The 18429-nt window shown below is 42.6% G+C and overlaps 1 protein-coding gene across 1 annotated transcript; it reads left to right on the forward strand.

Annotated features, from left to right (window-relative positions):
- The first annotated feature begins 212 nt into the window (after positions 1-212).
- On the forward strand, positions 213-5691 carry LOC124414136 (ADP,ATP carrier protein 2). The gene is made up of 3 exons (XM_046895080.1): positions 213-475; positions 2469-2730; positions 4250-5691. The coding sequence occupies exons 1-3, from the start codon at positions 313-315 to the stop codon at positions 4725-4727; spliced, it is 903 nt and encodes a 300-aa protein (XP_046751036.1). The 5' UTR covers positions 213-312; the 3' UTR covers positions 4728-5691.
- Positions 5692-18429: the final 12738 nt, after the last annotated feature.

Genomic DNA, 18429 nt, shown 5'->3' on the forward strand with positions numbered 1-18429 from the left:
AAATTGATTGAAAAGTGATGAGACGTATCAGGGGATGCAACTGTCCGTAGAACAAATGAGCACAGAGAATGAATTTGAGTAACGAAATCGATATAACGCCGGCATGCCGGTTGTTCGAGGGTCATCGATAAGCTTTTCGAAGGGATTGTACCTGCGCGAAACGCGTCACGTGACGTGCGCAGCTATTCTTAGCTGAGGTCGGATCTGAGGGAAAAGCTTTGCCTCGTTCACTCGTCGTCCGGCGCGCGTCCGTTACAGGAGTCAGTCTCTCCTCATCCTCTTGCAACCCGATCTCACACACCCAACACAATAATGGCTAATCTTGCGGACCCCGTGGCTTTCGCCAAGGATTTTATCGCCGGTGGAGTCGCCGCTGCCATCTCGAAGACCGCCGTCGCCCCCATCGAGCGTGTCAAGCTTCTGCTTCAGGTCCAGCACATCTCCAAGCAAATCGCTGCTGACCAGCGTTACAAGGGTAAGTTCCTAAAACAAGTGAAACAAGTGAAAATCAGATTCTCAGACAAACGACTGTCGACTCCCGCGTGACGCTGGCTCACGGCTTTGAACTTTTCGAACACGTTCGCTATCTCTCTCTATTCCTATCGTAGCTTCCTTGTCGTAGAAAATAGTTACTTAAATAGTTGACAGGAAAAAAAAGAAGTACAGCTGTGCCGGACGTCTAGAGAACACGAGGCCGCATTCTGACGTTATGCAACCACGAGACTCCGAATCTACGCGTCCCAGTTACATTGTCCATGGTTCTGTCGACGAACGGGCTTAACTATAATCGTTTATGTAACCCGGTATGGTTTCGGCGCTTATATAACTTTTCCGAGTCACGTCGATGCCGATGAAACGCCTAGGCAGCAGCGGGTCGATAAGCAGTGGCGGTGCGTGGATTTGCCAGATGGTGGAGCGCCCCTGCCTCACCTTACCCTGAGAACCGAAATCTTTCGTACAAATCGATGACGAAGTAGCCTCGTACCAAAATGGCCGACCGGCGACCGAACCCTTCGAATTTTTCGAATCCGAACGCAAGGACCAACGGTTCTCTTTACGCCTACACAGATTTAGATTGGCTGATTTTTGTCTCGGTGAAATTCATTTGTCACGCACTATGATACAGTTAACTTCTTCTGTCACTCTCTCTTGGACTTGTCATTCGTGGTCGGGTTCGCAAGTCCGCCATCTTGGAATATGGATTCCAGGATTGCCGTGACGTATTAATTCTATGGACGTGTTCACTTGGATTCTTTGATATCTCTGTAACAGAAGACTACAGCTCTGATTACAAGTACTCGATAATAAAAAATCAATGACTAGTTACGCACAACCTCATAATCGGTGCCGACTAGCTCTATGCGATAAAATTTTTTCTTACGATTCGGACACCGACACGTTATACAATTGTAAAGAGAATGATTAAACTGATCTACGATTAAACTCATATTCACGTGGAATCATCAATGAAGATGATGCAGTTTCTAAAAAGTCACTACTGGATATTGATTAGTCGGCTCAAGCGGAATTCTGGATGGTACGAATATTAATAAAAGATGGGATTAGTTCAAAACTAGATCATGCGATTATTCATTTCTTTCGAAGCCGAATTTAGCAGCCAGAGTATTTAAGCTGTAGTGCATGCATGGTTAACTGAGTTTTTGGCAATTTCAAAGTTGCGAAATAATGTACACTTTGCTTATACTAACTTTACGAACTTCAGCCAAATTATGTAAGCGGGGCATTTCAGTCCAGATTGGCTCTACGATCTTGATCTTCTCTGATTTCTGTATGAACTTTTTACGAACAGTAGGTTTCTGATCGAAGCTGGTTTTGATATATTTTCATAAAATCTTTATAAAACCATGAAGAGGTACATTTTTTTTCAAATATACAATTATTTGAACAAGCTCATAATCATACGCGTATATCCCAGTATACATATATTATTCGAAATCGTCCGTAAGAAGCCTTCAACGAAAATCGTTGCTGCTTTTCAATTAAGCTTCACGATATAACCGGCACATTTGTCTTTCTAAAATAGAATTCTCAGTCGATATCAATGAAAAATTTACATATTCCGACCGAAAGACTTTCAGTTTTATATATTTCTTTGACACCAAAATTACAATTTCGTTTAGTCTCTGCTACACCGATCCACACCAAACAATATTTTTTATACATGCATAATCATCTGAGTTAAATTTAACAACACTGTTCATCACTATATAAAACTCTGCCTTCTATTGAAAATGTGTCAGCTGTACAACCATTGTACGAAAGAATTAAGTTGATTAAAAAAAAATTATAAAATCGGAATTTGATTGAAAGTGTAATTAAGTTCCGATTTATTGACACCAAAATCGTATCGTTTAATCAGGGGGCCTCGATTTCGGTTGGGAAAAATGTAATTTTGCACGTTTGGTAGAATGTCTTTTTTGAATGTCGATCTATTTCTCGATTCACAGGTATGGTCGATTGCTTCGTCCGTATCCCACGAGAACAAGGATTCCTCAGTTTCTGGCGTGGTAACTTCGCCAACGTAATTCGTTACTTCCCCACCCAGGCCCTGAACTTCGCCTTCAAGGACAAATACAAGCAGGTCTTCCTTGGTGGTGTCGACAAACACACCCAATTCTGGCGTTACTTCGCAGGAAATTTGGCATCTGGTGGTGCTGCCGGTGCTACTTCCCTCTGCTTTGTCTACCCCCTAGATTTCGCCAGAACCAGGTAAGATGAACGGCAACTTTCAGGATTTTAATGGTTTGTTTCTATGTATTAAAAGTTGTCGATTATTTTTGCTCAGCATGACAATGGTAAAAAAAAATTCAAAGTTAGCTATCGTCGGTCAAATACTTGCAATTTACAATTTCTCAAGTTACAACGTTCTTTGGTAACGATCAATGTAAGTTTATTTCTCTTGATTTTGATGGAAAGCGTTTTAATCGTTTCGGGAATAAAGTGTTAGATCCCATTGCCACGTGTCGTGTTATCGAGTTCAGAAGATCGACGCATCGTGGAATGCGTTATTTAAAGATACCCGCAAAAAAAGCAGCAGCGTATTCGCTGCAATGCTTGAAGAAAAAGGCCCACGAAACGTTCTCGGCATTTCGTTTTTGTCCTGTAACGAAGTGTTATCGCCGCGTCAGTCTGCTACCATTGATATATCACATTACAATTTCATGCTATCTTGGCTGTGTGAGACTGTGTTCCATTGCGACGAGTAGTGGTAGTAGAATAATCTCGTATTCTTGCTTAGGGACTGCGGCCTTCGAACCCAATAAAACTGCAATTGGCTTACTCGCGGCAGTCACTGCTCACTGAAATGAACACGGGTGCACAAAACTAGTTTCCTCGGTTGGGTTGTTGTCTGCATGGTCATGTATTGTTCCTTTTGAATACTGTTAGTGTTTAACTATCGAATTCTTTGGTTTAAATATCGCGATAAATCAGAAAGGAGAAAACCAAGTCATTTTGAGTTAGTGCCGTAAATGCACCTAAACTGAAAAGGAAACTAACATTCTACAAACATCTACGGAATGGTGGACACGGTTTGGAAGAGAAAAATTTTCCGCGGGGTTTCGAATACTACAATACCATTGCCGAAAGCGAGCTTAGCTAAATTCACGAAGTCTGGTTGAAGATTGATAACAATTTATGAAAAAAGTACGTTTTTCTAACTTTTCCCGGTTTTTCTGGTCGGTTGCCACCCTGGTCTGCTTAATGTTGCGAACTCAAATCTCGTGGAAAATTTTTGTTGCAATGTATCAATAGGCATTTTCATAACTTTTGCCATAACTTTATTTATGAGGTTCAAGTAACGTTAATATGGCGAAATATTAAAAGAGAATCACTGCTTTGAAAATTTAGAAAGGATTTTAAAGTAATTGAATTTGAAAAATATAATTATTTTTTACTTTAATGTAGTTGACTGAATTCGAGGCAATCGTAATTTGGCGAAATAACAACGTATCCTAAAAATTCCTCGGTTTATTAATATTACAAACTTCAACCACAGCCCCATTTCGCATAGGTCAAAGCCATACTTCGTTTTTCCGTCTTTACCAACAAAGTTCTTGATTGACAAAATCGTTTCGGATATTTGAAAGTGTTCAAAAATTGTTGTCCAAGATCGTTTTAAAATTAAATTTTCCAAGCCAAAGATATGTCGTGAGGTTTCCGCAATGTTTATATAATACTCTGGTACGTAAATAATAGAAATTCTAACTATTTTCGTTTGTCTCAACAGATTGGCCGCCGATGTCGGCAAAGCTGGAGGATCCCGAGAATTCACCGGTCTCGGAAACTGTCTGACCAAGATCTTCAAGGCTGATGGTCTATCCGGTCTCTACCGTGGTTTCGGGGTATCCGTACAGGGTATCATAATCTACCGTGCCTCATACTTCGGTTTCTACGATACCGCCCGTGGTATGCTTCCCGACCCGAAGAAAACTCCATTCCTGGTCTCCTGGGGTATCGCGCAGTGCGTAACCACCGTCGCCGGAATCATTTCCTACCCCTTCGACACCGTGCGTAGGCGTATGATGATGCAGTCTGGTCGTGCCAAGTCCGAAATCCTCTACAAGAACACAGCTCACTGCTGGGCAACCATTTACAAGTCCGAAGGTGGTGCTGCCTTCTTCAAGGGAGCATTCTCAAACGTTCTCCGTGGTACCGGTGGTGCCCTTGTACTCGTATTATACGACGAGATCAAGAACTTGCTTTAAATCGCCAAGGCAACGTCAAATCCCTTCCCCCAATGTCACCTTGTCCTCTCCACCATCCAGTATATTAACGGAAACACCCACACAGCGTCCATCCTATTCCTCACACTGCCTGCTACCGGTAGCGGCCGGTTAGGATCGGATAGTTGGCAATTTCATGAATAACTTTGGCCAAATGGATAAGGATAAAACAATAGCTAGGGAAGCTGATTGATGGAATGTTATCATCATGAACACACGTTAAATTATTAAAACAACACAAAAATATAATTGGAAAAAAAAGAAATTGAACTGAGATCGTGCAGCAATGAAGAAACTTGAAGAAAAAATAAGAAAAAGAAATGTTGCAATTTGGCATCTACGTATTCTAGGGATAGAATGGCATTGTTTAATTTATTGCTGAATTGAACGTTTTTTTTTCTTTTTGTTTCTTCTCGACAGTTTTGTGCTTATGTGTTTGAAGATATTTGTGAAATTGATAGGCAGATAAATAATAAAGGTATTACGTATACACACGGCATATATTACCTGGAAACAAAATGTGAAACGAAAATAAAGCAAAACGTTCCGAGTAGACATGCGAAAGTGGATGACGATCGGGAACCTAGCAGCGTCAACGCGAAAACATTCGATCAAGATGCGAGAGGGACGCGCGTCGAAAGTTTTGTTACGATGACGACGCTGGCGGGGTGCGTAGACCAGGGCCGCCCCTGCCCTTATCCTCGGCCCATTGTAGATAATTAATAAATAATGATAATTAAATGAGTAAATGAAGAAGATAAAAAAAGAAATATCGTCATGTAATGATATCAGTAATAATCTACCATTGAGAAGGATAATTTAATTTCACGCGACAGACGACTCCATGTAAGATAAACGTTGATAAGAAATGCGTGCGTGCATCTATTCTGTTCATGTTAGGATGTATGCAGCGTAACAGCAACTCAATAAAAACTAATAAAACGAATGTTTATTCTTATCATTTACTTTTCTTTCTATTCCTTTTGTTTTTGTTTCTCTGAACTCTTTTTCCCTGACTTATTGACAATTTCAGGCTGAAGAATATGAAGGAACCGAAAAAAATTATTACCTATTCTTCAATTTCGGCGAGTCTACATCTAAGATTGAAAAATCTTGAGAAAAATAACTGTCAATTAATCCATAAATGGCACACGTCTTGGGATTGACATACTTGTCATATTGTGATATTTTGACCCCAGCTTAAATAAATGAGTAGTACTTTAAGAGTTTTCGAAATTTCTCACACACACACACACATATATATATATATAACATATTTATAACCTTTATAACAAAGCCCTAAACTTGAATATATAGGATTTTTAGGATTTACATATGAAAAATATTCAGGAAAAATAAACACGAGAATAATTGTTTTTTTTTTCTTAGATATGCGGTATTTCTTTAAATTGGTATATTTTTGAGAAAAAATTTACAGTGGTATTCCAAAGTTAGTCTCCTTCAATGTAGTCTTGGTCATGTAAGCCAGTGTTTTAAGAATTAGATTTATTTTAATTATATTAATTTTGAGATAAATGACAAAATACATTTTTTATAGATGAGAAATTAACAGGGTGTCCAGCAACTGGGAATTATACGGGGATTTTTTCATCAAATTGAACTTGCATTAAATTTCGACTTAGTTCTAATAATTAGAGTTCAACTTATTTCTCATTAAGGTGGTGCCCTGGTTGATTTCGACGTTGACGTATATATATCGAAATATCGAAGTCCACGTTACTGAAACGGAAAAAGAACTTAACAGCCCCATTTTATATGCAAATCTGAAGAAAAAGAACTCAACACTGTTTCATTTGACGTAGAAATAAAAAAAAAATTGGCACAGATTCTACCAACTCGCAACAGTAACTTTGTAGAATTCATGCCATTTATTTATTTATGCGTCAAATGAAAATGCATTGAAGTGTTTCTGTTTTGAATTGTCGATAGAATGGGGCTGTTAAGCCCTTTATCGAATTTGAGATACGTGGAATTCGATATTTGGATATGTTATGTACATCAACGTCGAAATCGACTAGGGCACTAACTTACGCAGGACATAGGGATATGCAATCCTTTTTTACGGGAAATTCCACTCATTCGGAAAGTTATGTTCATCGAGGAGCATATTACTTACAATAACTCTCATGTGTATTTACAGATTTCTATTTAAAACAACTAATATTCAGTGATTATACATAAATGCAGCTCAAAATAATGATATGAATGTCCGGGAACTTGTATAAAATGATAGGAAAAATACGGGAATTTTCAAATCAGGTCTCGCTGGACACCCTGATAAAATAAAATCAGAATAATCATCACTATTGTTCAGTAGCTGCACATTCAACGCACATGTATGCGCGGTGCGTATTGCACATCGGCCGCAGGGCACTTTCCTTTCGATTTCCGGTCAGATCCTCGGTGACAAAGGCCGCATCTCAGTCGAAAAAGAAAATACGATCTTTCTTGTTCATCGACAAAAGATTTTTGTACATTTAGTATTCCCGCAATAGCACTTCGGATTTCACGGCGAACAATAAGATTTTCTAAACGAGCTTGCAAATATGGAGTCGCTAAATGAAGAGCTAATCTCCGCATGCAATCTACCGCTTTTACTTTTTCACTGGAACCTGTATTTACGAAAGGACATTTCAATAAAATCCTTGAATTCCTCGCAGCCTGGTCAAGAATCCAAAAAAAAAAAAAAATACACAGGCCAGCGATTTGTTCTTTTAGTAACAGTGTACGCTTGACATAATTGTTCAAAACTATAATTTTGTCCCTTAGTTTTATTTTAATGTAATATTATTTCGGGCTTTCCGTCAATTATTTCAGTAGATTTAGAGGATGTCAACGCTGAAAGTATGATTTTATTTTTTTTCGGCGTATAAGAAAGCAAAGTTATTTTTGAAGTAAAACAAATCTTTGTGTGGGGCACTGTTTGCGATGCGACTTTGAAATCAGCTAGAATTTCCCTTTTATTTCTGTGAATTATTCTCGTTACCGTCAGGTTATAAGGTTCGTCACAAAAACGGTCAAGCTCCGGAATCATTGTAAATCAATCATCGTAAGTTATGGTACGAACCGACCCATGAATCGGTTCGGTTACTGCTCTTAAAGAATATTCTGGAATACTTTTATTCACTAATTTTCCATCTAAAGAATGGCGGAATTTATTGGTGCTGCAATGAATATTTTGTTCGGCGTGTTATCACTATTTGACAGACAGCCAGGCACGAACCATACGATACTTCTCTTCCTTTTGGTACTATTTCTTTTCATCACTGCTTTCGTACTCATAGCTGTCGGTTAAAGTAGATTATTTATTGTTTGTTGCTAGAAAATAGCAAACAACTATGGTGAGCTAGTGTGAGTGAGCGAGGCGCCGACACTGAAACGTGCAGAGAAAAGAGAACCGCTGTTCCTTCTCCAGTGTTGCCGACTCATCAGGCAAATATTTCTTTAAAATGTGCCAAAACAATTTTTTAGATTTCGTATTTAAATGACATCACATCTTGAGATGTCTTAACCCTTTCCGTGAACGTGGGTCACCCACCTTGATCCTATGAGTTTTTTGTATTACCTCCACCTTTTCTTAAAAATTTTATTCACTCGAAAAATGTGTTAATTCATTTGTTATCAACAAGCAATCACCCGAGAAATCCTTGGTGAAAATTCATTTTCAATGTCGAACGGTACCAAATTCTACTAAAGTTTTGATACCGGGGCTTTTGGGGTCACCGATTACGAATCTGGCGTTAGATTTTCAAAATCAGAAATGGCGGATCCAATATGGTGGGTATCAAATTTGAAAAATTCATCAACGGCCGTGAAACATGAAATTGCACCAAGATTTTGAAAGGATGAGGAAGGAGAATGATGAATTCATAGCTACAGAGTTTTGTTTCAGTTGAGTTTCAGTATATTTATGACGCCTTAATCCAAGTACAAGTTTCGGGTGGCAGTGTATAGATCATTAACAAGTTGCCGAATATTATTTGAGAGAATGGAAAAGTATATCCATAAGAAAGCTGACTATTATATTAGAGTGAAAGAGTTCAATACATGTAACCTTGAGTATGTAAAAAGTAATGGATAAGATTGCATTACATGTACTTCGTAAGTATGATATATTAGGGTACGTCCTGTGCGCAGGTGCAATGCACCTCACCAAGATGCAATATGTATAGCAATGTATTGTTTTATGTAACCTGAATTGGAATAAATACGTAAACAAATTTCCGTGTGTTTCATTCGTATTTCCTCGACCGTCAGTTCTACGCTCAGGTACCCCTTCGTTGACATTGCGTCGACCTAATCGATTCTGAAACAGAGAATCTTTTCCCTGAAGAAATGCAGAACTGACTATTTTCAATTCCTGGTAAAAATTTTGTGACTTTTGAATAATGCTGGTTGCATACTACATTCACTTGGAAATGAACAAATCGGGAAAAATTCAGCATAAAACTACCCTGGTATAGAAAGAACTTCTGAAGAAAGAATATCAATCAGATGCGGGGACAGATTGATTAATTGCGTCGGACGTTAATGCCGTGTGTCTAAATGCATGAATCTGCTTGCTTAGTAAGAGTTAAGATCACTTACTAGGATGCAACTATTGAGTAATTTTCGCGTGAAGTTGCACCGGGTAATAAGTGGAGATAGCTGAGAATAAGGTCGACCGAAAACAATGACGGCTTTGTTGACTGGTTGTGGTGTCGATGCTGTGTGTCTAGATACATGCCTGCTTGCTTGAAAGAGCATGTAATCGATTGATCACGGGCACCTTGGGGGAAATTTCAGCGTGAAATTGCTCCTGGTATCGGGAGAACATCTGAGCCAAGGAGATCTTCCAAAAACAGGAACTGATTGACTGACTGCTTGCGACGTTGATACTGTGTGCTTGATTGCATGCCTGTTTGCTGGGGAGGGCATGTGATCGCTTGCTTACATGCTACAGCCACTTAGAATTAAGCGAATCGGAGAAATTTTAGCCGAAAATTGCTCCTGGTATCAGGAGAACATCTGAGCCGAGGAGGTCTTCCAAAAACAGGGACTGCTTGATTGACTGCTTGCGACGTTGATACTGTGTCCTTGATTGCATGTCTGTTTGCTAGAGAGGGCATGTGATCGCTTGCTTACGTGCTACAGCCACTAAGAATAAGTCGTATCGGACAAATTCCAGCCGAAAATTGCTCCTGGTATCAGGAGAACATCTGAGCCGAGGAGGTCTTCTAAAAACAGGGACTGATTGATTGACTGCTTGCGACGTTGATACTGTGTGCTCGATTGCATGCCTGTTTGCAAGTGAGGGCATGTGATCGCTAGCTTACATGCTACAGCCACTTAGAATTAGGCGAATCGGAAAAATTTCAGCCGAAAATTGCTCCTGGTATCAGGAGAACATCTGAGCCGAGGAGGTCTTCCAAAAACAGGGACTGCTTGATTGACTGATTGCGACGTTAATACTGTGTGCTCGATTGCATGCCTGTTTGCTAGGGAGGGCATTCGATCGCTTGCTTACATGCTACAGCCACTTAGAATTAAGCGAATCGGAGAAATTAAGGCCGAAAATTGCTCCTAGTATCAGGAAAACATCTGAGCCGAGGAGGTCTTCCAAAAACAGGGACTGCTTGATTGACTGATTGCGACGTTAATACTGTGTGCTCGATTGCATGCCTGTTTGCAAGGGAGGGCATGTGATCGCTTGCTTACATGCTACAGCCACTTAGAATTAAGCGAATCGGAGAAATTTTAGCCGAAAATTGCTCCTGGTATCAGGAGCACATCTGACCCGAGGAGGTCTCCCAAAAACAGGGACTGCTTGATCGACTGCTTGCGACGTTGATACTGTGTGCTTGATTGCATGCCTGTTTGCTAGGGAGGGCATTCGATCGCTTGCTTACATGCTACAGCCACTTAGAATTAAGCGAATCGGAGAAATTTTAGCCGAAAATTGCTCCTGGTATCAGGAGAACATCTGAGCCGAGAAGGTCTTCCAAAAACAGGGACTGATTGATTGACTGCTTGCGACGTTGATACTCTGTGCTTGATTGCATGCCTGTTTGAAAGAGAGTGCGTGTAATCGCTTTCTTACATGCTACAGCCACTGAGAATTAGGCGAATCGCAAAAGTTTCAGCCGAAAATTGCTCCTGGTATCAGGAGAACATCTGAGCCGAGGAGGTCTTCCAAAAACAGGGACTGCTTGATTGACTGATTGCGATGTTAATACTGTGTGCTTGATTGCATGCCTGTTTGCTAGGGAGGGCATTCGATTGCTTGCTTACATGCTACAGCCACTTAGAATTAGGCGAATCGCAAAAATTTCAGCCGAAAATTGCTCCTGGTATCAGGATAACATCTGAGCCGAGGAGGTCTTCCAAAAACAGGGACTGCTTGATTGACTGATTGCGACGTTAATACTGTGTGCTTGATCGCATGCCTGTTTGCTAGGGAGGGCATTCGATCGCTTGCTTACATGCTACAGCCACTTAGAATTAAGCGAATCGGAGAAATTTTAGCCGAAAATTGCTCCTGGTATCAGGAAAACATCTGAGCCGAGGAGGTCTTCCAAAAACAGGGACTGCTTGATTGACTGATTGCGACGTTAATACTGTGTGCTCGATTGCATGCCTGTTTGAAAGAGAGTGCGTGTAATCGCTTGCTTACATGCTACAGCCACTGAGAATTAGGCGAATCGTTAAAATTTCAGCCGAAAATTGCTCCTGGTATCAGGAGAACATCTGAGCCGAGGAGGTCTTCCAAAAACAGGGACTGCTTGATTAACTGATTGCGACGTTAATACTGTGTGCTTGATTGCATGCCTGTTTGCTAGGGAGGGCATTCGATCGCTTGCTTACATGCTACAGCCACTTAGAATTAAGCGAATCGGAGAAATTTTAGCCGAAAATTGCTCCTGGTATCAGGAAAACATCTGAGCCGAGGAGGTCTTCCAAAAACAGGGACTGCTTGATTGACTGATTGCGACGTTAATACTGTGTGCTCGATTGCATGCCTGTTTGCAAGGGAGGGCATGTGATCGCTTGCTTACATGCTACAGCCACTTAGAATTAAGCGAATCGGAGAAATTTTAGCCGAAAATTGCTCCTGGTATCAGGAGCACATCTGACCCGAGGAGGTCTCCCAAAAACAGGGACTGCTTGATCGACTGCTTGCGACGTTGATACTGTGTGCTTGATTGCATGCCTGTTTGCTAGGGAGGGCATTCGATCGCTTGCTTACATGCTACAGCCACTTAGAATTAGGCGAATCGGAGAAATTTTAGCCGAAAATTGCTCCTGGTATCAGGAGAACATCTGAGCCGAGGAGGTCTTCCAAAAACAGGGACTGATTGATTGACTGCTTGCGACGTTGATACTCTGTGCTTGATTGCATGCCTGTTTGAAAGAGAGTGCGTGTAATCGCTTGCTTACATGCTACAGCCACTGAGAATTAGGCGAATCGCAAAAATTTCAGCCGAAAATTGCTCCTGGTATCAGGAGAACATCTGAGCCGAGGAGGTCTTCCAAAAACAGGGACTGCTTGATTGACTGATTGCGACGTTAATACTGTGTGCTCGATTGCATGCCTGTTTGCAAGGGAGGGCATGTGATCGCTTGCTTACATGCTACAGCCACTTAGAATTAAGCGAATCGGAGAAATTTTAGCCGAAAATTGCTCCTGGTATCAGGAGCACATCTGACCCGAGGAGGTCTCCCAAAAACAGGGACTGCTTGATCGACTGCTTGCGACGTTGATACTGTGTGCTTGATTGCATGCCTGTTTGCTAGGGAGGGCATTCGATCGCTTGCTTACATGCTACAGCCACTTAGAATTAAGCGAATCGGAGAAATTTTAGCCGAAAATTGCTCCTGGTATCAGGAGAACATCTGAGCCGAGAAGGTCTTCCAAAAACAGGGACTGATTGATTGACTGCTTGCGACGTTGATACTCTGTGCTTGATTGCATGCCTGTTTGAAAGAGAGTGCGTGTAATCGCTTTCTTACATGCTACAGCCACTGAGAATTAGGCGAATCGCAAAAGTTTCAGCCGAAAATTGCTCCTGGTATCAGGAGAACATCTGAGCCGAGGAGGTCTTCCAAAAACAGGGACTGCTTGATTGACTGATTGCGATGTTAATACTGTGTGCTTGATTGCATGCCTGTTTGCTAGGGAGGGCATTCGATTGCTTGCTTACATGCTACAGCCACTTAGAATTAGGCGAATCGCAAAAATTTCAGCCGAAAATTGCTCCTGGTATCAGGAGAACATCTGAGCCGAGGAGGTCTTCCAAAAACAGGGACTGCTTGATTGACTGATTGCGACGTTAATACTGTGTGCTTGATCGCATGCCTGTTTGCTAGGGAGGGCATTCGATCGCTTGCTTACATGCTACAGCCACTTAGAATTAAGCGAATCGGAGAAATTTTAGCCGAAAATTGCTCCTGGTATCAGGAAAACATCTGAGCCGAGGAGGTCTTCCAAAAACAGGGACTGCTTGATTGACTGATTGCGACGTTAATACTGTGTGCTCGATTGCATGCCTGTTTGAAAGAGAGTGCGTGTAATCGCTTGCTTACATGCTACAGCCACTGAGAATTAGGCGAATCGTTAAAATTTCAGCCGAAAATTGCTCCTGGTATCAGGAGAACATCTGAGCCGAGGAGGTCTTCCAAAAACAGGGACTGCTTGATTAACTGATTGCGACGTTAATACTGTGTGCTTGATTGCATGCCTGTTTGCTAGGGAGGGCATTCGATCGCTTGCTTACATGCTACAGCCACTTAGAATTAAGCGAATCGGAGAAATTTTAGCCGAAAATTGCTCCTGGTATCAGGAAAACATCTGAGCCGAGGAGGTCTTCCAAAAACAGGGACTGCTTGATTGACTGATTGCGACGTTAATACTGTGTGCTCGATTGCATGCCTGTTTGCAAGGGAGGGCATGTGATCGCTTGCTTACATGCTACAGCCACTTAGAATTAAGCGAATCGGAGAAATTTTAGCCGAAAATTGCTCCTGGTATCAGGAGCACATCTGACCCGAGGAGGTCTCCCAAAAACAGGGACTGCTTGATCGACTGCTTGCGACGTTGATACTGTGTGCTTGATTGCATGCCTGTTTGCTAGGGAGGGCATTCGATCGCTTGCTTACATGCTACAGCCACTTAGAATTAGGCGAATCGGAGAAATTTTAGCCGAAAATTGCTCCTGGTATCAGGAGAACATCTGAGCCGAGGAGGTCTTCCAAAAACAGGGACTGATTGATTGACTGCTTGCGACGTTGATACTCTGTGCTTGATTGCATGCCTGTTTGAAAGAGAGTGCGTGTAATCGCTTGCTTACATGCTACAGCCACTGAGAATTAGGCGAATCGCAAAAATTTCAGCCGAAAATTGCTCCTGGTATCAGGAGAACATCTGAGCCGAGGAGGTCTTCCAAAAACAGGGACTGCTTGATTGACTGATTGCGACGTTAATACTGTGTGCTCGATTGCATGCCTGTTTGCTAGGGAGGGCATTCGATCGCTTGCTTACATGCTACAGCCACTTAGAATTAAGCGAATCGGAGAAATTTTAGCCGAAAATTGCTCCTGGTATCAGGAAGACATCTGAGCCGAGGAGGTCTTCCAAAAACAGGGACTGCTTGATTGACTGATTGCGACGTTAATACTGTGTGCTCGATTGCATGCCTGTTTGCAAGGGAGGGCATGTGATCGCTTGCTTACATGCTACAGCCACTTAGAATTAAGCGAATCGGAGAAATTTTAGCCGAAAATTGCTCCTGGTATCAGGAGCACATCTGACCCGAGGAGGTCTCCCAAAAACAGGGACTGCTTGATCGACTGCTTGCGACGTTGATACTGTGTGCTTGATTGCATGCCTGTTTGCTAGGGAGGGCATTCGATCGCTTGCTTACATGCTACAGCCACTTAAAATTAGGCGAATCGGAGAAATTTTAGCCGAAAATTGCTCCTGGTATCAGGAGAACATCTGAGCCGAGGAGGTCTTCCAAAAACAGGGACTGATTGATTGACTGCTTGCGACGTTGATACTCTGTGCTTGATTGCATGCCTGTTTGAAAGAGAGTGCGTGTAATCGCTTGCTTACATGCTACAGCCACTGAGAATTAGGCGAATCGCAAAAATTTCAGCCGAAAATTGCTCCTGGTATCAGGAGAACATCTGAGCCGAGGAGGTCTTCCAAAAACAGGGACTGCTTGATTGACTGATTGCGACGTTAATACTGTGTGCTCGATTGCATGCCTGTTTGCTAGGGAGGGCATTCGATCGCTTGCTTACATGCTACAGCCACTTAGAATTAAGCGAATCGGAGAAATTTTAGCCGAAAATTGCTCCTGGTATCAGGAAAACATCTGAGCCGAGGAGGTCTTCCAAAAACAGGGACTGCTTGATTGACTGATTGCGACGTTAATACTGTGTGCTCGATTGCATGCCTGTTTGCAAGGGAGGGCATGTGATCGCTTGCTTACATGCTACAGCCACTTAGAATTAAGCGAATCGGAGAAATTTTAGCCGAAAATTGCTCCTGGTATCAGGAGCACATCTGACCCGAGGAGGTCTCCCAAAAACAGGGACTGCTTGATCGACTGCTTGCGACGTTGATACTGTGTGCTTGATTGCATGCCTGTTTGCTAGGGAAGGCATTCGATCGCTTGCTTACATGCTACAGCCACTTAGAATTAGGCAAATCGGAGAAATTTTAGCCGAAAATTGCTCCTGGTATCAGGAGAACATCTGAGCCGAGGAGGTCTTCAAAAAACAGGGACTGATTGATTGACTGCTTGCGACGTTGATACTCTGTGCTTGATTGCATGCCTGTTTGAAAGAGAGTGCGTGTAATCGCTTGCTTACATGCTACAGCCACTGAGAATTAGGCGAATCGCAAAAATTTCAGCCGAAAATTGCTCCTGGTATCAGGAGAACATCTGAGCCGAGGAGGTCTTCCAAAAACAGGGACTGCTTGATTGACTGATTGCGACGTTAATACTGTGTGCTTGATTGCATGCCTGTTTGCTAGGGAGGGCATTCGATTGCTTGCTTACATGCTACAGCCACTTAGAATTAAGCGAATCGGAGAAATTTTAGCCGAAAATTGCTCCTGGTATCAGGAAAACATCTGAGCCGAGGAGGTCTTCCAAAAACAGGGACTGCTTGATTGACTGATTGCGACGTTAATACTGTGTGCTCGATTGCATGCCTGTTTGAAAGAGAGTGCGTGTAATCGCTTGCTTACATGCTACAGCCACTGAGAATTAGGCGAATCGCAAAAATTTCAGCCGAAAATTGCTCCTGGTATCAGGAGAACATCTGAGCCGAGGAGGTCTTCCAAAAACAGGGACTGCTTGATTGACTGATTGCGACGTTAATACTGTGTGCTTGATCGCATGCCTGTTTGCTAGGGAGGGCATTCGATCGCTTGCTTACATGCTACAGCCACTTAGAATTAAGCGAATCGGAGAAATTTTAGCCGAAAATTGCTCCTGGTATCAGGAAAACATCTGAGCCGAGGAGGTCTTCCAAAAACAGGGACTGCTTGATTGACTGATTGCGACGTTAATACTGTGTGCTCGATTGCATGCCTGTTTGAAAGAGAGTGCGTGTAATCGCTTGCTCACATGCTACAGCCACTGAGAATTAGGCGAATCGCTAAAATTTCAGCCGAAAATTGCTCCTGGTATTAGGAGAACTTCTGAGCCCAGGAGGTCTTCCAAAAACAGGGACTGCTTGATTGACTGATTGCGACGTTAATACTGTGTGCTCGGTTGCATGCCTGTTTGCTATGGAAGGCATTCGATCGCTTGCTTACATGCTACAGCCACTTAGAATTAAGCGAATCGGAGAAATTTAAGCCGAAAATTGCTCCTAGTATCAGGAAAACATCTGAGCCGAGGAGGTCTTCCAAAAACAGGGACTGCTTGATTGACTGATTGCGACGTTAATACTGTGTGCTCGATTGCATGCCTGTTTGCAAGGGAGGGCATGTGATCGCTTGCTTACATGCTACAGCCACTCAGAATTAAGCGAATCGGAGAAATTTTAGCCGAAAATTGCTCCTGGTATCAGGAGCACATCTGACCCGAGGAGGTCTCCCAAAAACAGGGACTGCTTGATCGACTGCTTGCGACGTTGATACTGTGTGCTTGATTGCATGCCTGTTTGCTAGGGAGGGCATTCGATCGCTTGCTTACATGCTACAGCCACTTAGAATTAAGCGAATCGGAGAAATTTTAGCCGAAAATTGCTCCTGGTATCAGGAGCACATCTGACCCGAGGAGGTCTCCCAAAAACAGGGACTGCTTGATCGACTGCTTGCGACGTTGATACTGTGTGCTTGATTGCATGCCTGTTTGCTAGGGAGGGCATTCGATCGCTTGCTTACATGCTACAGCCACTTAGAATTAGGCGAATCGGAGAAATTTTAGCCGAAAATTGCTCCTGGTATCAGGAGAACATCTGAGCCGAGGAGGTCTTTCAAAAACAGGGACTGATTGATTGACTGCTTGCGACGTTGATACTCTGTGCTTGATTGCATGCCTGTTTGAAAGAGAGTGCGTGTAATCGCTTGCTTACATGCTACAGCCACTGAGAATTAGGCGAATCGCAAAAATTTCATCCGAAAATTGCTTCAGGTATCAGGAGAACATCTGAGCCGAGAAGGTCTTCCAAAAACAGGGACTGCTTGATTGACTGATTGCGACGTTAATACTGTGTGCTTGATTGCATGCCTGTTTGCTAGGGAGGGCATTCGATTGCTTGCTTACATGCTACAGCCACTTAGAATTAGGCGAATCGGAGAAATTTTAGCCGAAAATTGCTCCTGGTATCAGGAGAACATCTGAGCCGAGGAGGTCTTCCAAAAACAGGGACTGCTTGATTGACTGATTGCGACGTTAATACTGTGTGCTTGATTGCATGCCTGTTTGCTAGGGAGGGCATTCGATTGCTTGCTTACATGCTACAGCCACTCAGAATTAAGCGAATCGGAGAAATTTTAGCCGAAAATTGCTCCTGGTATCAGGAGCACATCTGACCCGAGGAGGTCTCCCAAAAACAGGGACTGCTTGATCGACTGCTTGCGACGTTGATACTGTGTGCTTGATTGCATGCCTGTTTGCTAGGGAGGGCATTCGATCGCTTGCTTACATGCTACAGCCACTTAGAATTAAGCGAATCGGAGAAATTTTAGCCGAAAATTGCTCCTGGTATCAGGAAAACATCTGAGCCGAGGAGGTCTTCCAAAAACAGGGACTGCTTAATTGACTGATTGCGACGTTAATACTGTGTGCTCGATTGCATGCCTGTTTGAAAGAGAGTGCGTGTAATCGCTTGCTTACATGCTACAGCCACTGAGAATTAGGCGAATCGCAGAAACTTCAGCGGAAAACTGCTTCTGGTATCAGGAGCACATCTGAGCCGAGGAGGTCTCCCAAAAACAGGGACTGCTTGATTGACTGCTTGCGACGTTGATACTGTGTGCTTGATTGCATGCCTGTTTGCTAGGGAGGGCATTCGATCGCTTGCTTACATGCTACAGCCACTTAGAATTAAGCGAATCGGAAAAATTTTAGCCGAAAATTGCTCCTGGTATCAGGAGAACATCTGAGCCGAGGAGGTCTTCTAAAAACAGGGACTGATTGATTAACTGCTTGCGACGTTGATA

Source organism: Diprion similis, chromosome 13 (assembly GCF_021155765.1).
Source record: "Diprion similis isolate iyDipSimi1 chromosome 13, iyDipSimi1.1, whole genome shotgun sequence".
NCBI lineage: Eukaryota > Metazoa > Arthropoda > Insecta > Hymenoptera > Diprionidae > Diprion > Diprion similis.

Bases quoted from the DNA above. Each gene is read 5' to 3' on its own strand.
- LOC124414136 (XM_046895080.1), top strand. From the start codon at position 313: ATGGCTAATCTTGCGGACCCCGTGGCTTTCGCCAAGGATTTTATCGCC. The intron at 476-2,468 runs GTAAGTTCCTAA...CTCGATTCACAG, and splicing joins TGCTGACCAGCGTTACAAGG to GTATGGTCGATTGCTTCGTC. The intron at 2,731-4,249 runs GTAAGATGAACG...TTGTCTCAACAG, and splicing joins CTAGATTTCGCCAGAACCAG to ATTGGCCGCCGATGTCGGCA.